At 46.4% G+C, this 24,310-nt stretch overlaps 1 protein-coding gene across 8 annotated transcripts; it reads left to right on the forward strand.

Moving 5' to 3' along the window:
- Positions 1–23,871, forward strand: usp47 (ubiquitin specific peptidase 47). 8 transcript variants are annotated; one of them, XM_042061331.1, is made up of 29 exons: positions 1–276; positions 4,628–4,687; positions 5,962–6,156; positions 7,346–7,459; positions 7,768–7,921; positions 8,465–8,561; positions 8,682–8,830; positions 9,062–9,141; positions 10,670–10,819; positions 11,029–11,124; positions 11,371–11,544; positions 11,734–11,892; positions 12,837–12,968; positions 13,194–13,270; positions 13,795–13,850; positions 13,960–14,072; positions 14,266–14,373; positions 14,666–14,873; positions 15,439–15,554; positions 15,743–15,862; positions 16,517–17,426; positions 19,107–19,282; positions 19,392–19,472; positions 19,883–19,998; positions 20,219–20,337; positions 20,651–20,781; positions 21,022–21,069; positions 21,170–21,300; positions 21,787–23,871. In XM_042061331.1, exons 1-29 carry the CDS (start codon positions 232–234, stop codon positions 21,959–21,961), a joined length of 4,290 nt encoding a protein of 1,429 aa, XP_041917265.1. In that variant the 5' UTR covers positions 1–231; the 3' UTR covers positions 21,962–23,871. The 8 variants fall into 8 exon arrangements, with proteins under 8 accessions (XP_041917265.1, XP_041917262.1, XP_041917268.1 ...); XM_042061328.1 differs by having other exon boundaries at positions 11,371–11,523; positions 11,638–11,892; XM_042061334.1 differs by having other exon boundaries at positions 11,371–11,523; positions 20,219–20,343; positions 20,657–20,781.
- Positions 23,872–24,310: the final 439 nt, after the last annotated feature.

Here is a 24,310-nt window from a genome sequence, read left to right on the forward strand (position 1 = left end):
CTGACGAACGGCCATTTTTACCCCCATTGATTGCTGTTTGTGCATAGGTGGTGAACTGAAAAGAAAGTATCTGCGATTAGTTTGATTGCAAGTTTTTATCTGCTCAGTTTGACTTAGATACCCAACTGGATTGAACCAAACTGAAATTATGTTTGTGTATAACGTTACCGCTCTTCACATTTCCTGTTGACATCCGATTTGGGATAGATGTCCGTATAAACTGTCGCCCAAATGGAAATGGTGCCCAGCGAAGAAAACCAGCTCGTACCCAAAGAGGTGAGATTATCACATACAGAGTGACCGGGTTTTGGCATCAGTGGGCCCTCGGCAATTGAGTGCGAGATAACGTTATCAATTAAGCACCACGGACGTCCATAATAAACGGGTTTAGTAGACGTTGACATCGATCTTTCTAACTTACAAGTGAATTGTACGAACTAGTGGCAAATTAGCTAGCTAGCTGATGTTAGCTGTGTATTTAAGCTTGTTAGCAGGACGGCTAATAGTAGCAAGCTAGTAAGCCAGTTCAAGCTAAGAGTAATAACGTTGGTCAACTGTCCAGCTAGATATTAATTTCTCTGCTCTTGTTGATTGAGATAAAAGTTGAATGTAACGTTACAGTTTTGTTATTCAGAAGATGGAAGAGGCATGACAGCCAGAGTGCACAGATGTCCACCTTAATTGTTCCATAGTTTTTGTAACTTAACGTCACTAGCTACAGCACCTAGCCAGTTAGCTAGCCAGGTAGCTAGCACGTAGCTCATTTGCTAGATGGATAGGGTCTACAGCTAACAAACGCTAGCTAAACATTGAGAAAGCCATTTTAATCCATCTTATTAAAATATAAGCAAGTTCCGTGTCCTGGCTGTGTTAAATCAAGTCATTGTTGATGAGAGTGGAATAAACACGACAGCAGTGCTTTAACATCAGTGGTGGAAACTTGACGGATGTTATTTGCCGTTGTGCTGAAGAATTGAAAGGCGACATTTACATGACAACAGCCTATAGCCCATGGCTAACTGTTGTAGCTTTCAATTGGGGAGTCAACGTTGTCAACATTTGCAAACCACCTTCTAGGGCCTTCATTGTTGTGATCCGGATTGGTGACCAAACTGGTCATCAGTAAATTATGCTTTCTGAAATGGTGCTCGTTAGAAAGCAGTGACAGGACAGCGCCTGGCCAGTTAACGTTAACTAAATGATTTTGATGACCCTTAGCACGATAACTACAGCGCTATCTGGATTTTCGTCCACTCAAAGTAGCTACGTACGACATCTATCTAAATAAGCCATTTGACTAGAAAGGCTGTTCATGGATGTTGGACGTCTTAGTTCCGTATTAGGTAAGAAAGTCTGACGGAAGCACCTGTGATTGCGTCATTGCACGAACAAAACAAATAGCCGACAACGTTGTCGTGGCAGACTTATCGCCAAGGCCTAGTTGTAACTGTGATATATTTTGAACTGTCATTATGAAAAGAGATCTGAGTCGTGGACGTAACATTTAGCCTACCCAAACAAAAACAGCATCTGGTGTTAATTTCCTGGTGTAATACCCTGTCTTAAATGTATTTTATTAAAATGTTTCCAAAATTAAAAATAGACTCGAGACCATTTCCCAGTTGTCAGCACACATACTTGTTTTAAGATATGGTTGTGAAGATCTTTAACTCGCAGTTAAGTAGCAATCATCTCCTAAGTCTACAGTTTGAAGTGCAAATCACAGAACTCAAGAATGTAGCTGTTGGTGATTCTAGTCCTGCAGCAATGTGCAACTACAGACTTCTCGCCAAACGTCGCCTTTGCGTCTATCTTCTGCAGGTTCTGTGGAGTTCTCGAATGGGTTATGTGGATTAAAAGGGACGGAACAAAAATCTTTTAGAAAAACTTATGCTGATAATGGTCACAAAAGAAACAAGCTAAGAGGCCTTCCATGACTGATTAAATTCTGCTGAGCATTATAAAAGTACTCGACTACAATACTGCAATAAGTTCGTTGAGTTCAAATGATTTGAACAAACATGTTCTTTCTTTACTAATTTATGGTCCCTCAGAATATAGGCTACACCCTTAAGGCAGAGTTGAACAACTATAGCATTTCACTGCATGTTTTACATTTTATCTCTGTATGTAATGAATAAAAACTCGTTGAATCCTTGGTATATATTGGCAACAATGTAATGCTGTTGAAATGTAGCAATGACATATTTTCTGAGAAAGAATAACTAGGCCTAAACTACATCTTTGTTTTTTTCTGACTTATTATGTTAGTCCTGTCATAGTGCTTTGATGTAGCCTACCTTATTTAAGCCAATAGACCTGTCTAGTTATGAGTTTCTGCTCCATCATTATAGTACTTTTGTGGGGAAATCAGCATCTTCTTGACTGAAAACAGGCCGGGGTATGTGCAGTGCAGCATATCAGTTTAAAGAGAAATATTCAACGATTGGTTTCCTTGTTGGAGTTTGCTTTGTTTGAGGAAGCAGGGTTATGTGCAGTGCAGGCCATAAATTCTTCCCATTTCAATGGACAGCCTGTAGTCTGATGCAGGTAAAGGTGGTACTAGCTGATGATCAGATATCAGATAGTTGCTTGGTGGCTTAAAGCAAGAATGTTTTTGTACAAATCCTCAGATGCACAGATGTCAGGTGTCCTGATTAGTTCACACTGAAGCTACAGTTCATGACACAAACAGGAGCAGGATAGAACTTATAATGCGGACAACATTTTTTATTTTATTTTTTTTATATATATGTCCTATATTTCTATTTTGATACATACATGTTCTATATTTCAGTCTTGCACTTTGATTTAATGTTTATTGTCTATGGCTATGTCCATAGTATGTCTATGTCTGTATTTAAAGCATGTCTATGTCTGCATGGGAAAGTAAGAAACGAAATTTCAATTCTTTGTATGACCAGTGCATGTAAAGAAATTGACAATAAAAGCCGACTTGACTTGACTTGACTTGAACTATTAGAATATGTAGCCTATTGTAGAAATAAACAATTCATGTTTTGGCAGCTGGGGAAAAAAATCTCCTAGGTGTAAAATGGTCACATTGAGTGGCCCATCCAGTCACCTGACCAACCCCTACCTAAAGGAGATCTTTTGCTTCTCTGGCCCATTGCTTCAGTTTGCTGTAGGGTCATAATATTTACAGAACCGGCCCTTCCTGTGACTATCAGAAGGGACCCCTACCTCTGTCCACACTGGCATAAGGCCTTGGCAGGCTTAGCTCCACATGTCCAGTCCCACCAGTGGAGATGAAAGCACACACATGACTGACCCATGCAATACTTTTAAATGCCAGTGTGGTTTACCATTCAGTTCTTATTTTTGATTTGTACGTGTGAATTTGCAGTATTAGGCAGTCTCGCTGTTTTAGTTCCTAGATGGTGCAGACCCAGATCGATGGCTTCAGGTTTGTTGTAGGGCCGGTTCTCATGAACTCCATTGGTTGCTTGAGGTGGGTTGAGGAGCCAGGGATGCCCTTTTCAGTAGACCACCTGCTAGCTGCTGTTAAATGACTATGACCGTGGGCTTGTGATGTCAGGCTAGTCAATATACTAGAGGTAGGCTATTAATTACGTTTCAGATTATTTCTAAAGAGTACTCGGTAGCCTCTATGTGGACGCTGTTTTGTTTTTGTACCATGTTCCAGCACTCGCATGAGTAATGAGTTGACAACTTAAAAACCCCAGTTAAAATGATCCACACTGAGTGTTCCTCTTATAATAGACTCCTACAAGTACTTAAATCAGGAAGTGAAAGCTGCTTTAAAAAAAATCTCGTTTGTATGCCTCAGTCTCATTATCCCAATATTTGGTAGTGTAAACCTTCATTTATCTCATTTAACCTCTTAAGTTTCTTTACATGTTACCATGTCATTGCACCTATTTTATGCTTAATTAAACAATTAGACAATATTGAGCCCAATTTGTTTGGATTGTAAACTAAGGTGTAGTCTTAAGGGCCTATGGATGTCTGTAATCAGATTGTTGCACATTCCAGTTTTTACATGCTGCGTTGTGAATATATTGTGTGATTCACTTTTATCATCTTTCATTTCTTCACTGTCAACCTGTCGTCTGGAATCACTAGATGATTTGTCATGCATGTTCTTAAAAACAAACAAACAAACATTTGGCAGATTATGCCAGCTGGACAAAGTATAGGGTAGCCGAAATAAACCGTAATCGTTTTTGCCAAGTGACCTGTGTTCATCTGATTCCTGGCCTGCTTAACTCTGTGCTTCTCTGTGCCAGTGAGAGCACAGGCGTCCTTATGTCTGCACCTTGTGATATTATCCATGATAAAAATACCCCCTAAGCTGATAATACCGCACTGTGTATCGACATCTCTGGGACTTTTGGAGCAGCAAGCTGTCAGATTTAGCCAAGATTGCCAGATTCCGATCCTCCCCCCTCTCTTTTCCAACAATCTTACGGAGGCGTGAATGAAAATTACCTGCGAGAGAATTCTCAGAGTCTTGTGGCATTTAGAGTCTGGGCAATGCTAACAACAGCATCACTGTAGCCTAACATTTCTTTGTCTTTGTCACACTTTGAAGAAAGAAAGAAAGAAACAAAATAAGCCCTCAGTCATGTTTTTTTGGCTCCAGGGGCTGTTTTGGAGTTGCAGACAAAGCATTTTTGAGGAAATGAAGCAGAGATATTCTCAGGTAGCTTCTGCTAACATTGCACTTGCGTGTGAGCGTGGTGTGTGTGTGTGTGTTCTCTGTCTTTATCTATCTCTATCTCAATTTATCTGTGAGTGAAAGAGTGGAAGTCTTGGAGCCTCTGCGTGCCTGTGCATGCTGGGTCCCCAGAGTGCTTGTTTGCTAGTGTTCTTCCCCACTAACCTTTGACCCACAACACACTCATTTTCAAGAGCCCTGAACCCAGCAACACAATCTAGTACAGACAAACTGATGGTAGACTTGCTAGCATCTGAAAGGCTAATAATATACTCTGTAGCAGCTACCTCCTCAAAAGAGAGTGGTGGGTGTAGTCTATAGAAAGCAAAACACAGCCTGGCTGCCAAGCCATTGCTCAAGTCAAGTGATCCCCTTCCCTGTCCCAGTTGTTTTTCCCCATGCTTAGCTGCAAACACTGCCCCCAACTCACCAATATCCAAGAAACGTGTCTCTTACATCATTCTTGGAACTGGGCAGCCGTAGGTTTTATTAGTATCAGTAATATGAGCGGTGTAGCGCTGTGCAGTCAACAATAGGCCCTTGGCAGTGGTGCTAAAGGAGAGGAGCTTCAGCCTCTTGGAGGAAAGAAATGGAGAACAAAGCCCTTTTTCAGGGAGATCTTAAAAAAAATGGTCTTGGTGACTGAGCATAGCTGGCCGTGTTCCTAAATCACGTTCAAATCTGTTGTTGCCGAGCCTTGTTTGGTGCATATTGAAAGTTTTTCAGCAGGTGATTGTTTCCTACTAACAGGCATGTCAGTGTATTGTTCCCGCATGAGTTCTCGGCCACTGGTTTTGACAGACGTGTTTTGGCCGGGGTCTGGCTACGCACAGGTAGCTTGATGGTCCTCCATCTCCACGTCTTTTGTATGCCTCCGAGCCGTCAATTTTAAGCTGTGTCTTTGGAGAGCTTAATGTAACAAGGTCTACAGTAGGTCGTATTAAGACTGCATTGCACAAGCAGGCTGCTCCAGTTTTGTGCAGGTCATGTCTGCTGCCCTTTCCTGTGTGTTAATGTTTTGAGGAATATCTGTTTGATTTGCTGTGGAACTGTGAGACTGATGGTTGACATCATGGTTGAACATGTGAGGTCTTTGTCCAGTTCTGTCAGATTTGTTATAACAGATCCATACTAATGAAATGGTGTGTTATGCTAAAGTGTTATGCTAAGTTATGGTGCATATTGCTTTGCAAGTCTGCATGTCTGTGTCATGTATGCATTAGCTCAGCGCTTACACGCTGTGTGTGTGTCCCAAGCAGATAGAGAGTGCAGCTGAGGAGCCTCGTGTGCTGTGCATCGTCCAGGATACCACCAATGCCAAGACGGTCAATGAGCGTCTGACCCTTAACCTGCCGGCCTCCACAACCCTCTCCAAACTTTTCGAGGACGTGGCCCACAAGGCTGGCTATGTGAACGGCACCTTTGACTTGGCCTGGGGCAACTCAGCGGACATGGTGAGTGGCCATTTATGCCATGCCATTTCTTCAGTGGCCAAACATACCACTAACCACAGCACTGATGAGGGGTGAAGTCCCTATTAACAATGAAATACATACAGTGTCCATCAATCTTGTCTGTTTTATTGCATATTATTGTATGCAATACTTTAGGCCTAAATGTTAATAACATGTGCTTAGTTGTGTGTGTATATATAGTAACTATCCTATATATAGTGACTCTCTGGGTGGAGTTTTGGGGGTGTCAGAAAATACAAGGCTAGGCCTGTATGAGCGGTGTATTTTTAACTGCATCATAGTGTTTACTGATGATTATGATTACAAGGCCCCCCCTCCTGAGCTCAGGGTGCTTAAGAGTAATGAAGGCCGTGTGTGTGTGTGTGTGTGTGTGTACATTCTCTGTGCTGTGTGTGTGTGTGTGTGTGTGTGTGTGTCATGAGTGTGCTGTTTTTCGCCTGGCCACATGCTAATCCTGCCGCTGACCCTGAGCACAGGTGCCTGGGCTGGAGTTAGCTCACTGAGTAGGTCAGTGGATTAGACCGCATTCCACGCCTGGCCAGCCTTTCTCCGCTCCTCTACCATATACAGGCCTCACATGGACGCAGGAACTTAGATAAGGCATTTGACCAGTCTCTGTGAGATACTAAGCCTATAGAGTCCACTATTTTTATTCAGTATCATTTGTTATACCGATATATCATTTGTCATACCGATACGGTTACCGATACCAAAATCATTTGTTTTGAATTACCGATATGGCCTTTCAGCCCGAATCCCACACTAGTGCATTTTCCAGCAACGGGCATACAGCAGGGTGTAACAGGGAAAGTTCTCTCACTGACAAGCTGCTTATCAGGGTCTGCAAGACGTTCCCGGGTTTTTAATAGTCATGCTCACAAAAGGCTGAATAATGTAATCTTCGCCTGACGCTCAGTTGACTCTGAGACGCATTCAGCAGAACGAGCTCAGCTTGCACACCTGCAGGCCACGGCATGGGCTTCACCTCACAAAAAAGAGCATTTGAGAGCAGACGCATACCTTATCCCATCACTTCCCTTGCTCAGACTTGGCAGCGAGCCGTTGTTCCCGGTAGGCAGACGAGAGCAGGCTTCTTACAGCGACCTTCCCCTCTCTGGTCTTAACTGGCCGTCTGTGGTCTTCCTCCTCTTCCCCCCCCCCCCCCCAGGCGCCCCTGGACCAGGCCAGTGAGATGACCTTGGTGGAGTCGGGGTTCGAGGCGGGCAAGAAGAACTTTCTCCAGCTGATCGATAAGGATGGGGAGCAGCCACAGATCGCCTCTGTGAGTGGGCGCTGCACTCACACACACACTCTCACACACACACCCACGCTGGCCAAACCGGGTCTCAAAACAGCTTAGAAGTTTGCTTATCTCATTGTGTTGCACACGCTGAGTGTTTGCTTAACCATCAGCACTAAAATGAAATATTCCCTAATGCAATTGACGGGGCAATTCGTTGTTAATGTTACTGCTTTTAATAGATTATAAGCATTATAAAAGTGATTTGCCACATGAGCGTGATTGGATGCTCTAGACGTGACTATGTTTGCCTTGCGGGGGTTGACCTCTGACCCTGACTCTGTGTACAGGACGAGTCGGGCACGGCGGACAGCAGCGGATTGGACGACAGCTCCCAGGACCGCTTCATCGGGCCACTGCCCAGAGACGGCACCGTGGGCTGCAGCAGCGACTACAGCAGTCCCAGCTACTCGTACTCCTCCATCCTCAACAAGTCTGAGACCGGTAGGTCCTCCGCCCTGCCTCCACCCTGCCTCCTCCACCTCCTCCTCCACAAAGGAACATGCATGAGAAAAAAGATACAGTGTTTCCCACAGAATTCTATTTCTATTTGTGGTGGTGGGTTTGCAGAATTAACTTGAATGCAAAAGTTTTTAAACAAATTTGCACAACGGGGTTATGATGCTAACCAGATTTAAGCACAATTTAGCAAGTCGTCTTCTATGCCTTGCAGGATGTTTTCTTTAAACATGCATGTAGGTTCTTTGAGAGACAAAGAAACAAGGAGAGGCACAAAGGTGCACTGCACATAGCTCTACAATGAAAGAATTCCATCCAATTTAAATAGTACAACATGGAAAATCATTGTGTGGTGGTCATTGTTGATATTGTGGTGGGCCCTCAGCCCTGCCTCCTCCACCTCCTCCTGCACAAAGGAACATGCATGAGAAAAAAGATACGGCTCCTGCTCAGTCACCTGTAGCCGGTCACTCACCTGACTTGCTTTCTTTTGTCTCTTTCGGCCTACGTGTCCTCTCTCCCTCACAGGGTATGTGGGGTTGGTCAATCAGGCCATGACGTGCTACCTGAACAGCCTTCTGCAGACACTGTTCATGACTCCGGAGTTCCGAAATGCACTGTACAAGTGAGCTACTTTTCACCAGGATGCATGAGCCCATTCATGTCCAATTTTGTGTGTGTGTGTGTGAGAGAGTGAAGGTTTTATCTTCAGAAAACTAATGGTCATGTTGTTGCCCGTCCCTAGTTGGGAGTTTGAGTCGGAGTCGGAGGAGGACCCGGTCACCAGTATCCCATACCAGCTGCAGAGACTCTTTGTGCTTCTGCAGACCAGCAAGAAGCGTGCCATCGAGACCACAGATGTCACGCGGAGCTTCGGCTGGGACAGCAGCGAGGGTGAGTCCGTGCCCCCCCCCCCCCCACACACATACACACACACACATACACCTCTACAGGAACATCCCTTACATGTACACCATAACACTCAGGGAAGCCTTTAGAAAAACAATTGCACTTTACCCCCAAGGATGTATCTGGTATTGTGAAACACAGCTCTTAGTTGTTGCATTTTTTACTTTGACCGTGTCCGTGTCTGTGTCTGTGTGCGCATGTGTTTGTGTTTTTTAGCCTGGCAGCAGCATGACGTACAAGAGCTGTGCCGGGTCATGTTCGACGCCCTTGAGCAGAAGTGGAAGCAGACTGAGCAGGTAGATCTCATGCACCCCCTCACACACACATAGCCCCTCCCCAAGCCCCACCCATTTGCATTTAGTCAACACTAATCCTCAGCCAATGGGAGCCCTCCCCCGGGGACACAGAACAAAGAGGCCTGTGTGGAAAAGGCAGAGAAAGTGGCGAAAAGTCTCGAGGTCAGCTATTTCTGATCTGGGGCGGTTTGTGTAAACACCCAGCGCTCCGAGGTGTGGCCGGCCACGCTGGACTCATGTGAGCGCCGGGGAGTGTGAGGCATTCATTAAAGGGTACTACTACATACTCGCCGCTCGCGACCGGTAGCGCGACAATGTGACGTCAAAATTGTGTCATTTCCCCTGTCGCACGAGAAATTTCAGCCTCGCACAGGCAGGTCGTGCACAGGAGATTTTATTTCAGATGCACGCGACAAGCAGGATGAGCTTGAAGCCAAGATCAGGGAGCATGCGTGCCTCTATACAGACATCAACCACATTCAGGCATTTTTGCCTAGCCCACATCTTGAATAAACATGATGTTTGAATAGTCAGTTTGAAAAGAGAGGGAAATTAACCTGGCTAGGTTACCAGCGCGAGTTCGTGATTTTTAAATAGTTTGCTGCATATGTTAATGAAGCTATCAGAGAGAGATGTAACACATGGAATTAAGAGGAAAGAATAGAAACGCACACACCTTGGAAACTAGATGATAATGATGATGGTAGTTGTGAATAGCAGCAACCAAATTCTGAAGTACCATCACAGTACTGCCAATGCTTCTGACAGCTTCTTCTACTGTGTAACGTAGTTAGCGTTAGCCTTTTCACAACAGCGACACCTCTGTCCAGGAGAATATTGCAACTAGTGTCGCGACCACAACGCACGAGTATAAATGGTTACGGCGCTCCCGTGACGTCACATTGTCGCGCTACAGGTCGGGAACGGCGAGTATGTAGGACGCTTAAGGAGGCGCTCGGCTCAGCTGAGTGCCGCCGACACACTTGACTGACTTGTGCTGTGTCTCCACTCACCCACACCCAAACAAGAGGCCAGGGTCAGTTGTCTTTTAAGGCCCACCTACAAGGTTCTGCAAACAGCACAGCAGGGCAGCATGATTTGTGTATATATATATATATTTTTGGCCTTTTTATGCCTTTAATGAGACAGGACAGTAGAGAATGACAGGAAGGGAGTGGTAGAGAGAGTCGGGGTGGAATCCGGAAAGGACCACGGGGCGGGAATCGAACCCCGGTCTCCGGTGTACAGTGCAGGTGCCCCAGCCAGATGTACCATGGCCAGGGCAAAGGGCAGCATGATTTGGGGGCAGGGTGGAGTGTGGGTCATGGAATGTAAACTATACCAACATTGTAGGCAAACTATTAATGTGCATTACAGGCATTAATGTGAGTGGGTAACGGTCAAAGTGCTTATTGAGTGTTCATTGTCCACTTTGATGAAAAGTATGTGGTGCTTTGGGAATGGGTACATGAGTCCGTTGTTATGAGTCCATTGTTCCTCGTCTGAGTCCACTCTCTTGTGTGTCCAGGCGGATCTGATCAACCAGCTGTATCAGGGCAAGCTCAAAGACTACGTGCGCTGTCTGGAGTGTGGCTACGAGAGCTGGAGGATCGACACGTACCTGGACATCCCTCTCGTCATCCGGCCGTTTGGGTCCAGCCAGGCCTTTGGGAGTGTGGTGAGTTCCACCACCACCACCACCACCACCACCACACCACACACACGTGGCGTGGTGCATTCAGAGTTTTACAGCTCAGAAGTCAGATGAGTTCACACTGCTTGGGGACAGTGGCTTTAGTTAGTTGGGTGGTGTTGATGCAGCCCATGGCTAATTGCCGTTGCTTTGTGTCCTAACTGCTGATTTTGTTCCTGCGTGGGGGTTCACAGGAGGAGGCTCTGCAGGCCTTCGTCCAGCCTGAGACTCTGGACGGACCCAACCAGTACTTCTGCGAGCGCTGCAAGAAGAAATGCGATGCCCGCAAGGTGAGCCTCAGCCCAGGAGGTCGTTCTGTCCCTTTTAAATAGCCTTTCAGATGGAGCCTGTTGTGAGTCTGTGTTGTTTTTGATAAAGTGGTCTGCTACCTGCTGTCAATCAGCTATATCTTTACCTTTCAAACGACTTTGAAAAGTCCTCTTAAGTTCAGGCACAGAAATGTTCTCTGCTTTAAGTGGACAGCTTTGGACAGCTCTCCTCATTGGGCTCTTTTTGTGTCCATCTGCCTTCTGCAGGGCCTGAGGTTTCTGCACTTTCCCTACCTGCTGACCCTGCAGCTGAAACGCTTTGACTTTGACTACACCACTATGCACCGCATCAAGCTCAATGACCGCATGACCTTCCCTGAGGAGCTCGACATGAGCCCCTTCATCGATGTGGAGGATGAGGTGAGCGACCCGAAACCCAGGGTGAACAATTCCTTCATTTGTCTCCGTTGATACATTTCAAATGTAGACCTTCTGTAGCTCGTGCTAATAATGCTTTTAATCTCTCTACATAAGGACATGATTAATGGATGTGTAGAACCAGTCATTGCTGGTGTGCCGGCGCCTCGGCCTCACTCTCCTCCTCTCCCCTCTCCTCCCCCTACGCAACAGAAGTCTCCTCAGACGGAGAGCTGCACCGACAGTGGGGCGGAGAACGAGGGCAGTTGCCACAGTGACCAGATGAGTAACGACTTCTCCACGGACGACGGCGTGGACGAGGGCATCTGCCTCGACAGCGCTGGCAGCACAGAGAGGGTACTGAAGCCAAAGGTGAGCCAACACACACACACACACACACACACACACACACACACACACACACACACACACACACAGAGCACTCCCAATGCACTCTTAAGTATCTCCATATGAGTACATTTCAAAGGAGAAGCCAGAAAGCCCTCTGGGTCACCTTTTGAAGCTTTTTCAGTTCTCCCAGTTCTTTAGCTGAGAGCTAGCGGTTCACTTTCTCTCACTGTCTGATTGATTTGCCCTTAAAGGAGAATTCCGGTGTGATATTGACCTAAAGTGTGTTAAATAATGATGCCTAGTGTGAACGTATGTCTCAAAGCTCATCTCGGCTTGTCCCCTGCACAAATAATTCCGTGGAAAAGCATGGATTCCAGTTGCTGCAACTGGAATCCATGCATTTCCACGGAATTATTTTTGGAATCTGATCCCTTGTCATACCTGTTCATTCATACTCGTCGCTCGACTTATCGTGACTAAATTGAAGATAGTGGCGAACGGTAAACTTCCTCAAGGTACTGTCTGCATAAATCGTCTTGTAAATAAACTACTAGTGCTTTTTCAAAGTTCTCAATGTCTCATTTTAAATGTCAAGGCCCTCGGGAGTCTACCAGTGAAGTATGGAGCTACTTTGAGCCTCGTAAATGGTGTAAAACAGTGATTTATTTGCATGGCTAGGCCGATGCCCAAAGCACCCCCATCGAAAAACTGTTGGTAGCATTGGCTAACTAGCGCCAGCTTTCTGAGTGCAGGGGACAAGCCGAGATGAGCTATGAGACAAACGTTCACACTCGGTATCATGTTTCAACACACATTAGGTCAATATCTCACCGGAATTCTCCTTTAATGTCCACATCTGTGGAGAATTAGCTTCTCTCCTCAATTCACTCAACACCTGCCTCATCACTGACTTTGAACTGACTCTCTCCCTCTCCCTCTCCCTCTCTCCCGCTCTCCCCCCTCAGAGCTCGCTGACCTTTGAGCTGTTCTCCGTCATGGTGCACTCTGGGAGTGCGGCAGGGGGACACTATTACGCCTGCATCAAGTCCTTCAGTGACGGCCAGTGGTACAGCTTCAACGACCAGCACGTCAGCAAGGTCAGTCCTGGAGTAGCCTGCAGCGAGGCACCAGGGCATGGGCTACTGGTCAAAGTAACAATGGGAGGGTGGGGGTGGGTGGATTGGCTCAAATTCAACTTCTGCATTGAGCCTAATCCAGCACACAACTGCTAGGTGCCCAGTTTAGATGAGATTATGTCTGGGAGGTGACTGAGTGTGCATGTTTTGACTGGATTGCTCTGTGTGTGTTGTGCTTGTTTGCAGATCACACAGGATGACATCAGGAAGACATATGGGGGGTCCTCGGGGAGCAGAGGCTATTATTCCAGTGCCTTTGCCAGGTCAGTGCATCCAACCTGAACTGTGGCAAATACGGATGAATACTACCACCAAAGGCCTGCAGCTGCTAAATGTTCCACTGCTTGATGTTGTCATAAATAAAAGAGGAATAGCCCTTTGAAGTCAAGTGTTTTTAGTGTTGCCAGAAATGTCCTTCTTCCAAAAAATAAATAAATCGAATAAATAAATAAAAACAGAAAAGCTTTTTGGAAATTGCATCACCACACCACAATCAAAATGTTGATCAAAAGGAACTCTGTTCCTGGTGTTGCCGACTGACGTATTTCTCGGAGGGGAACAGGGGGCTTATTATTGCGGCATTAACAAAGCCCTGTTGTTAGCCCGTGTCATTTCATGCGGCCCCTCTTAGCCTGGAAGACGAACGCCTCCTGTAAAGAACATGCCGTGCCAGCTGATAACATTCAGACAGAAATAACATTGCGCTAACATTGTCTCTCTCTCTCTCTCTCTCTCTCTCTCTCTCTCTCTCTCTCTCTCTCTCTCTCTCTCTCTCTCTCTCGTGCAGTTCTACCAATGCATATATGCTCATATACAGGTTGAAAGATCCCACAAGGAATGCAAGTAAGGGGCAATGATTTCACTCTAGCTTTTACAATTTTTTTTTTTTGGATAAATGTCAGAGAAATGGGTAGATGTTGGATGTGTTCAATGTGGTGTGTGATTTGTGCAGAGTACTTGGATGCGGAGGATTTCCCAGAGCACATCAAGCGTCTCGTCCAGAGAGAGAAGGAGTCTGAGGAACAAGAGAAGAGGCAGCGGGAGATCGAGCGCAACACATGCAAGGTGACCACCCACACACTCATGGCCACTGAAGGACACTCCAACGCCACTCTGATATCAGAGCACAAAATGCCTTCTCTCAGCAGAAGTTTCTCACTTGATTGTACTCAATGCGGCCTCTCTCTCTCTCTGTCTGTCTGTCTGTCTGTCTGTCTGTCTGTCTCTGTCTGTCTGTCTGTCTGTCTGTCTCTGTCAGATCAAGCTGTTCTGCATGCATCCGGTGAAGAACATGATGATGATGGAGAACAAGCTCGAAGTGCACAAAGACAAAACGCTCCGTGAAGCCACAGAAATTGCATACAAGGTGTGTGTGGTCCGAATTTCTACCATGACGGTCAACATTGTAACATGTTCCCCAGAACAGCAGCTTGTGTGTGTGTGTGTGCGCGCGTGGTGGTATCGGCACTGGTGATTGATACTTAAAACCTGAGATTAGCCTTAGTGTGTGTGTGAGGGCAACTTGTAAGACCAGCCTCTTCATCCATCAATCTCTCAGTCTCAATCAATAACACCGGCTGTATCGTGATTGACTAACATTAGCTTAAGTGGCCAATGAGGCCCAGTCCACTTAATGTCCATGTGGTTTTGGCCGCTAGCTCATGGATCTGGAGGGCGTGGTGACGCTGGACTGCTGTCGGCTGGTGAAGTACGACGAGTTCCACGAGTACCTGGAGCGCTCGTACGAGGGCGAGGAGGACATGCCCATGGGCCTGCTCCTCGGCGGGGTCAAGTCCTCGTACATGTTCGACCTGCTGCTGGAGACGCGGCGGCCGGACCAGGTCTTTCAGCCCTACAAACCGGGAGGTAAGAGCTCGCCCGCAGACCCACACCTGCAGCTCAGGCGATCCTAAAGACAGCATTCCAGCATGCGCTACTGCGGTTTCACCTGAGCAAATAGCGGTTGTGAATTTTTTTTTTTAAATTTTTTTTTTTAATTTTTTTTTTGCTCCAGCCCTTGACAAATAAGGCTGTTTCTGCTCATTGAAGAGAAGTGTGTGTGTGTGCTTTTGGGAGTGTACCTTGTGTTGGCCCAGTCAGAAATACATCCATGAGGCCTCATTGAAATGGATATGCCTGTCTGATTATTATGTTTTAGTCAGTGAAACTTGGACTTTGGGGGGGGGGGGGGGGGTGTGTAAATGTAAAGGTTTTGCCGCCTCTGTTCCTGTCTTTGTACTGTCACGTATCACCTGTGTTGTTCTTCCCACATGCTTTGATCTTTCGCATGGCCATTGGGTTAAAGTCCAGCCAGCACCAAGGCTGTGGCTGTACAATGGCCTTGCACATCACCGGCTGTGTGTGAGCCCTCATGTTTGTTTGCATGCATGTGTTTGTGTGTGTGTGTGTGTGTGTGTGTGTGCCCCTGTAGAGGTCATGGTGAAAGTCCATGTTGTGGACCTGAAGAGCGAGACCATCGCCCCTCCTGTGAGCGTCAGGGCTTACCTGAACCAGACGGTCACCGAGTTCAAGCAACTCATTGCACAGGTACAGCTCACACTAAGCAGTGCAATGTGAAATGGAGTATCGAGCTGTTTGTTTGCATTCGCCTTATCATAAAGAGTAGATAGTCTTAAGCCATGCTTTGTGACCTATACATGTGACCATATGTGATGTGTGCGTTTGTGTTTGTGTGTCTGTGCGTTTGTGTGTGTGTGTGTGTGTGTGTGTGGCAGGCTGCGGGGCTTTCTGCAGAAACCATGCGTGTGGTCCTGGAGCGCTGCTATAATGACCTTCGGCTCCTCTATGTGCCCAACAAGACACTGAAAGCAGAAGGTTTCTTCAGGAGCAACAAGGTTTCCTTCTCTCTCATTCTCTCTCTCCGTCTCTGTCTCCCATAAGCACTGCTGAGGGCATCCTCTCCTTTAAGTTCTTTTGGATATCCTGCAGAGGCTGTGCCACAGCAGGTGCTGAATGTGTGACTAGCCTGTCTGCCCAGATGTGCCTGGAATGCTTTTGTAACCCTCACAGAGATTAGTATTACGACTTTTTACTGTTGATATAGCAGCAAAGCATCAGATGTGTGGTCCGTTCCAGTAAGCAGGCAAAAGCAAATGTGTATAAACTATTTTTTTAATTTTTTATTTGCCTTGAGTTTTGAACACACAAACTTTCTGAGATGGTTGTTCTTGGTGAACATGCATGAACTTTGGACTGAAGGTTACTTGGAAATTTCCGAGAAACCTGTTCACCTCGAATGTTTGCCTAATTTGAACGCATTGCTGCTTTGATCTCAGCTGACACATCAACTGATGTTGATAGAGCTACTCACTAATGCTACCTAAAAAGCAGACTTCACTCAAGTGCCACTTTTTTATTATGAAATCCACCAGGTTTGTACTGTAGATGGTAATCTATGGCAGATTTGAGTGTAAGCGCTGTGTTGCTTGATTGGCCAAAATGTGGTGACTGCCTGTCTCTCTCTGACTGTAACCTTTGTGTGACCCCAGGTGTTTGTGGAAAGCTCTGATTCTGCCGATCACCAGGTCACTTTCACTGACTCCCTTTTGTGGAAACTGCTGGACCGCCACGGGAACACAATCCGACTGTTTGTCTCTCTGCCCGAGCAGTCGCCGGGCTCCCTGGTCAATAGAACTAGTTGCCCCAAGGCGGGCGCCCCTAGTGGCGGTGGCGGGGACTCTGAGGACTCTCTGGAGGGGGGAGCCAAGGGCAGCAGGAAGTCTGTGGAGGCCATCCTGGAGGAGAGCACAGAGAAGCTCAAGAACCTGTCCCTGCAGCAGCAGCAGCAGCAGGCCAGCAGTGGCAGTGGCAGCGGCAGCCAGAAGAGCTCTGACCACAGCGAGTTCGAGCACATCAGCTCCCTGGCCCAGGAGCCGGAGTCGCCGTCCACCTCGCAGCCGGTCACTGCTGCTACCGCCGCCACTACTGCCACCCTTCCCCAGGCTACCCAGCAGCCCCTGCAACCGCAGCAGGAGAGCCGGACGCTCGCCGGGGGCAGCGGGAGCGTCGGTGGTTCCGGTGCCGCTACCGCTTCCACCTCCGACCCGGACAACCAGTTCCCGCTGGAGGAGCGCTCGGACTCGGACGTGAACAACGACCGCAGCACGAGCTCGGTGGACAGCGACATCCTGAGCTCGAGCCACAGCAGCGACACGCTGTGCAACGCCGACAGCAGCGGCCCGCTGCCGCTGGCCAACGGCCTGGACTCGCACAGCATCACCAGCAGCCGGCGCTCCAAGGCCCACGAGGGCAAGAAGGAGACGTGGGACACGGCCGAGGAGGACTCGGGCACCGACAGCGAGTACGACGAGAACGGCAAGAGCAAGAACGAGGCCCAGTACCTCTACTTCAGGGCTGAGCCCTACACGCAGGAGGAAGGCACGGGAGAAGGACAGAAATGTGAGTCCCTACGCTTCATCGTCCAGAACAGCAGCGGTCTGCCGTAGTGGGTAGAGAAAATCTGGCATAGATTCAATATAATCTTCAGTGTTTCCCACAGAATTGAATTCCATTTGTGGTGGTGGGTTTGCAGAATTAACTTGAATGCAACAATTTTTAACAAATTAGCACAGCGTGGTTATGATGCTAACCAGATTTAAGCACAATTTAGTACAACCTGGAAAATCATTGTGTGGTGGTCAATGTTGATATTGTGGTAGGCATAAGTCAATGTATGGGGAAACACTGATCTTATCATAGGGACCCTCTGAGATTTCTTTTTTTTTTTTTTAAGCATGTCCTTTATAATGCTTGTGTCAGGGCTCTACACTAACATTTTTTTCCAGGAGCACTTGTGCGCCCAAGTTAAAAAATTTAGGAGCACAGACAAAAATGTGGGCGCACAGTCAGTTCTGTACTTAACTTAAACATTACATAAACATATAACATAAACATTACACTTCAGCTAACAGTTAAACATGCCAGTGCACCAATTGCGAAGATTAAGAATGACTGACAACATTTAGGCTACAGGAAACAGGATTTTAAAGATCAGTGCCTACTTTATTTTCAGTCTGTTCTATTTTCCTACATTTTGTTAATGTTATTAAAAATATTATAATACATTGTCATATTTGCATTTAGCCTGTATATCAAGTATCCTGCCAAATGTAGGCTAATTTATTTATTTGTGAATCCATCTGTAGCTTATCCAAATATGCCTATGGTGACCTATTTGACTGCATACTGAATACTAGCTTACTACTAAAACAGTCCATTTTCTCTTCCACAAAACCCAACATAGTCAAGGATATATCAAGGATATATACATTTTTTTATACTTTTATTTTAAATATCTGCATTGATGGGGGCAGTTAGGCAAACGTTAGGCCTACGTTAGGCCTACTTTCGTTTTGCACTTCAGCTTGTATTCAGTGTAAACAAACAAGCATGCGTGGAAGCCTGGAGTTGTCAGTAGCGTTCTACCTTTGAATAAAATGGGAGTATTACGGGAGGCTACTTTGTGCCTGCTCGCTACAGCTATATTTTGCATATTGCAGCTAATACGTCAACTGGGCTAAAAGGCATGTTAGGTTACCTTTCCTTCTCTCACTGCATTCTCAGAATCTCATCCTGTTCCTCCTATATCCGATGAATTCGGTGGATAGAAGAACTAATTTCTTCAATCTTTGCATCTTGGCTGGCTAGTCTAACTTTCCGCTTTTTCTGCGCGCTCTTGGATTTGATAGAAGCGACTACTAGCGAGTCACAACGCGAAACTGCTAACGTTGATGGGAGGTGTAGTTTTTATGCTGCATTCACGACGTGATTCTATGGTTTGCACCAGTAATGTTTCTCGATATTGCGGTGTATTTTGTAGACAAACATTGACATGGTTAGAAGTCATTCGCACCAGTGCGCCTAAATATTTTTTTGCACTTGCACGCCATCATTTTTACTCGCATGTGCGAGTGAAATGGGCACACTGTAGAGCCCTGGCTTGTGTCATTTTTATGTATTTGATAGCATTTTGAGGGTAGCAAGTATTTCATGTAATATTATGTAGTGAAGTTAAGTACGATTTCATGTGGAACGAAATGACTAGTCCTCACAATTCTGTTCCTTATTCTGGTCTTGCAGGTCTACTGGTCCACGTGGACAAGAGAATCACACTGGCAGCGTTCAAGCATAACCTGGAACCCTTTGTGGGCGTCGCGTCCACACAGTTCAAAGTGTTCCGCGTCTATGCCAACAACCAGGAGTTTGAGAGCGTCCGGCTAAATGAGACGCTGTCCTCTTTCTCAGACGACAACAAGGTCAGTCGTCCTTACACGTCGGCTCATGCAGTGCTAATTGGAGAAGGTCTGTATCTAATTCATGAAGCGTGTCTGTGCACTAATAGCTGCTATATTGGTGCTCTTGCAGATAACCGTTCGGCTAGGGAGGGCGCTGAAGAAAGGAGAGTACCGAGTGAAGGTTTATCAACTGCTCGTCAATGACCCAGAGGTAAACACTGAAGCACAAGTCCTGTGAACACACGCGTGCACACACACACACACACACACACACACACGCTCGCACGCACACACACACACACACACACGCACGCGCGCACGCACGCATGCACACACGCACGCACGCATGCACACACGCACGCACGCATGCACACACGCACGCACGCATGCACACACGCACGCACGCATGCACACACACACGCACACACGCACGCACACGCACGCACGCACACGCACGCACGCACACACACACGCACACACACACACGCACGCACGCACGCACGCATGCACACACGCACGCACGCATGCACACACACACACGCTCGCACCATTGGTTATGTGTCCTGGGCACACTGAGCTTTAATTGTCTGACCACACGTTATTTCTGTCCCCTTCCCCCAGCCCTGTAAGTTCCTGGTGGACACAGTGTTTGCCAAAGGGATGACCGTGAGGCAGTCCAAAGAGGAGCTCCAGCCTCTGCTGAAGGACCAGTGCAAGCTGGATCTGAGCATCGACAGGTGAGTCACCCACCAACACCGCATGCCAACACAGAGGATGACATAGTGATTATCATGAACTTGTGTTTATGGGACTGCCACGTCGTTAGACCATAAAAATGATGAATTTTCATCAGTGTGGGAGTCAGAGTGTTAACCTTTTGGAAAGATGACTGTCTCATGACTAAAGCGCTCTGAAGCCGCAACTGAATACTAATGACCTGTCTTCCTTTGTGGTCAGATTTCGTCTCAGGAAGAAGACCTGGAAAAACCCCGGGACGGTGTTTCTGGACTACCACGTCTACGAAGAAGACATCAATATTTCCAGCAACTGGGAGGTTTTCTTGGAGGTTCTCGATGGTAAAGGTCAAGTTTGAATATTCTGATGTGTAGAAAATAGTAGCCTCTTGTCTGGGTGGTTCACTGGTGTGGAAAGTACATGTAAATGTCTGAGCAATGCTGTCTCCTTTTAATGTATATGAGAAACAACACAAACCAATGTAGCTATTTAACGCAGAGATGGTGCAGTCTGTTTTGGGAGGTGCACTAACACTAACTGTGTTTGTGCTTCAGAGCTACTTAAAGGCAAGGAGTCGACCCAGTCAGGTTTTTTTTGTTCTTTGTGGGCACACTTTACACCAGTGGTTCTGAGAGTGGCCTGTTTGTGCTTCAGAACCAGAGCGGATGAAGTCCATGTCCCAGCTGGCAGTGCTGACCCGACGCTGGAGGCCGTCCCAGATGAAGCTGGAGCCCTTCCAGGAGGTGGTGCTGGAGAGCAGCAGTGTGGAGGAACTCAAAGAAAAGGTGAATGGAGAACTGTGAAAACTGTGTGCGTGTTTTTAGATGAGGATCCAGACCACACATGTACAACATAATTCTAATGCTACTCATTCTAGAACTACGGTACATGTGTGTTGTGCTGTTTTAGGCTTAAGAGTTGACCACTAGAGGGAGCTAGTGAGCAGTGTACTAACAGTGATTTGCTTGGAAATTAAAGTATTGTGTGATAAATCATTAGAGTTTTGTTCCGTGGTTATTTTACAGCTCAGTGAACTGAGTGGGATTTCCCTTGAAAACCTGGAGTTTGCCAAGGTATGGTGGCCATTTTCTGCCGTTTTGTAAAATTCTGATCACACTGGCATTACTGGTTTCCCTCGGGCAGTATTTAATGCACATTTGTATGACTCTTCAGGGTCGAGGGACATTTCCTTGTGATATCTCGGTGTTGGAGATTCATCAGGATTTAGATTGGAACCCCAAAGTGTCCACCCTCAACGTCTGGCCTCTCTACATCTGTGATGATGGAGCTGTGGTCTTCTACAGGTAATCCCTCTGACCTTTTGCTGGCCAGCTGCGCATACCTCTGCACATCTGCCTCTCACTAGTCTCCCGAAGATCACAGACTCCTGTTTAAAGGCAACGCACCACAGACTCCTGTTTAAAGGCAACGCACCACATAAATACATAAATAAATACAGTGTTAACATATAATATTCATTTTCCCTGAGGATTTTTCTAGACTGGATTCGGTTTGTATTGGAGAAAGTGTGTTATTGATTTCTATTTTCCTCAACTTGGCCTTTTTCCCTTTCTGCACCTTAAAGCTATTGAGCCAGTTTTTGGAATGTTCTTTTACCATTGTGTGAAGGTCAATGGCATTTCAATACGTTATTCTGCAGTTGTGAGAGGTGTGTGTGTATGTGTGGCAGTTGTGCGTAATCTCTCCCCCTCTCTCTCCCTCCCCCACCCCCACCTTCACCCTCTCCCTCCCTTCCTCCTCCTCCTCCTCCTCTCCGGGCCCGTCTGCAGGGACAGTGCGGAGGAGCTGGTGGAGCTGTCGGAGGAGGAGCGCAGCGAGCTGATGAAGAAGGAGAGCAGCCGGCTGCTGAAGACGGGCCACCGCGTCAGCTACTCGCCCCGCAAAGAGAAGGCCCTGAAGATCTACCTGGACGGCGGGCCCGCCAAAGACCCCGCACAGGACTGAGGCCGAGGCGGAGCCCGCCTTTCCTCCTCGAAGCGTCGTCTCTCTCTCTTTCTTTCTTTCTTTCTTTCTTTCTTTCTCTCTCTCTCTCTCTGTCTTTCTTTCTTTCTTTCTTTCTTTCTTTTTCTCTCTCTCATTTCTTTCTTTCTTTCTTTCTGTTTTCTCTCTCTCTCTCTCTCTCTCTCTCTCTCTTTTTTAAATAAATAAAAGAAGAAAAAACTTTTATTTTTTGTTCCCGCTGGCCTGCCTGCCGCTGCGTAGCGCCCCCCAGCCCGCGTCCCTGCGTGGGTCCCGCGTTGAATCAACGTACCTAGTGCTGTTGGGCTGACGGCCCTGCACCCCGAACTGCAAAGGGGGAGGGGGGTCGGGGTATAGCGTGGCTCTGATAACTATTGTGCACTATAGTTTATTGTACTGTAAAGTTTAAAGGGATGTGCAAAAGCTATTTCATTTGTGAATCAAAAAGAAATGAAGAAAAACAAACAAACACAAAAATCCAATTCCATTCAGACAAATCAGACCCATCAGGTTCAGAGGGAGGTGCACAAGAGGAACAGAGGCTCATAAAGAGATGATCTCATTCGCTCTCTCTTTCTCTCTCTCTCTCTTTACCCCCCCCCCCCCCCGTCTCTCTCGATCTGATCCTCCTCTTCACTCTCCCTTTTTATTCTCGACAATGATTTTGTCTGTCCACTACTTTCATTCTTTTCTTTTCGCTCCCTCATGCCTTTTTTGTCTCTGAGCATTCTCTCTCTCTCTCTCTCTCTCTCTCTCTCTCTCTCTCTCTCTCTCTCTCTCTCTCTCTCTCTCTCTCTCTCTCTCTCTCTCTCTCTGTCTCATGGGGAGTGTTTTGATGGGAGCCCTCCCTGTTCATATGTGCACTTTTTTGTTTTCTCATTGGAGCATCTCCAAAGTGACTTGGAAATCTTCATCCACCTATGCCCCTGTGAAGCCACAGTCTAGTCTTCTTCCATTTCAATGTCTTCTGCAGACTCCAATCATAGTTTGATGCTGACGTGTAAAATTGTTGATTGATCGAATCATTTTCTTTTTTTGTTTTATCATTCAACTATAAAAGCGATAGTAAGTGAACTGCTTTCCTCTCACCCGCCCTACCCTTCATGGCTGTTGAGGTTTGCTGTTTCTCTGTACATTTGATTGTCTTTTTTTTTCTTCTCTCCTCTTGTTTGACCTCCCTTCATATGTGGGAGGTGCTGTGTCCCTCCAACGCCCGGCAGAACTGTGCCACCTCCTCAGGCTTCCTGAGCTTCAGATTGGAATGCTTCTCTGACTGAACGGAACAATATGTCCTCCCTGAGGGGGTGCTGCTCGATACTGGTACATATTAGTCTGCCTAGCCTCCAGGGATAGACACACAAACCAAGTAGAGAGCACCATTTACCTTTTTCTTTTTTTTTGCCTTTTTTTAAAAAAAAAATGTAAATTATTCTCACCCCAGACTTAATGATGATGTTAGGTCTTGTGAGTGACCTCTGGCACACATTTTAATTTTTTTGGTTTGTATTTAACCTTTTGTTCGTTTAGATTATGATGTGTTTTTTTTTTTTTTTTTTTTCTTTTTATTTGTGCACGATGTGAGCGGAGCCTTGGTTGGGGTGTGAGTGGGTTGGGGTGGGGGGTACTTGAGTGAGTTGTGCAGGTAACCAGAGCTTGAGGGGTTTAACTGGGCTGACCGCTGCTGCTGCTTGATGTAGACTGAAAAGCAGACTGAGTGGGTCGCGTACACACACACACACACACACTTAAACATACACACAGACAGACACACACACATCCCCAAGCCTGGTACCGCATCACCACAGAACCAGGGCAAATACACCAGGCTCCTTGTGCCGCCACAAGCTGTTCACAGTAGACATGCCAATACAGAAATAAAGAGATAATAAATTTCCCATTTTTGTTTTGTTTACTTTGTTCATTTGTCACCTTTATAGCTTGTGCTGTCATAGGTCTGAGCTTTTTAGGAATTCAACTGCATCTTTCCATTGCCGTTTTCATTTTGCGTGCCACCTTCGATCTTAAGCAATACTAGATCAAGTCCCTGAAGGTGGAATGTGTCTCTGAGGTCAACATTTGAAGTTCTCACAATAACAATGTAATTGTAAAGATATGATGAAGACAGGGTATGTGTCTAGTTTCTTCTTCTTAGTCACTGTGTTAAAAGGAACACAACACCTGTTTAACACAAAGAAACTGTTCAGAAACTGTGCATGGCAATACTGAAAAAACGTTCAGTTTCAGACTTTTGATCATACCTTTAGAGTTACAGGCTTTTTAGAGACTTCTGTTTCACAACAAAAATTACTTGCGCACCTTTGAAGTCCCTTTACG

The sequence above is a fragment of the Alosa sapidissima genome, chromosome 14, assembly GCF_018492685.1.
Source record: "Alosa sapidissima isolate fAloSap1 chromosome 14, fAloSap1.pri, whole genome shotgun sequence".
Lineage (NCBI taxonomy): Eukaryota > Metazoa > Chordata > Actinopteri > Clupeiformes > Clupeidae > Alosa > Alosa sapidissima.

What these genes read in the sequence shown, in the direction of transcription:
- usp47 (XM_042061328.1), top strand. Translation starts at nt 232, where the DNA reads ATGGAAATGGTGCCCAGCGAAGAAAACCAGCTCGTACCCAAAGAG. An exon ending in TGAAGCAGAGATATTCTCAG is followed by an intron (nt 4,688 to 5,961) that starts GTAGCTTCTGCT and finishes TGTCCCAAGCAG; the next exon opens with ATAGAGAGTGCAGCTGAGGA. An exon ending in TCAGCCCTACAAACCGGGAG is followed by an intron (nt 14,874 to 15,438) that starts GTAAGAGCTCGC and finishes GTGCCCCTGTAG; the next exon opens with AGGTCATGGTGAAAGTCCAT.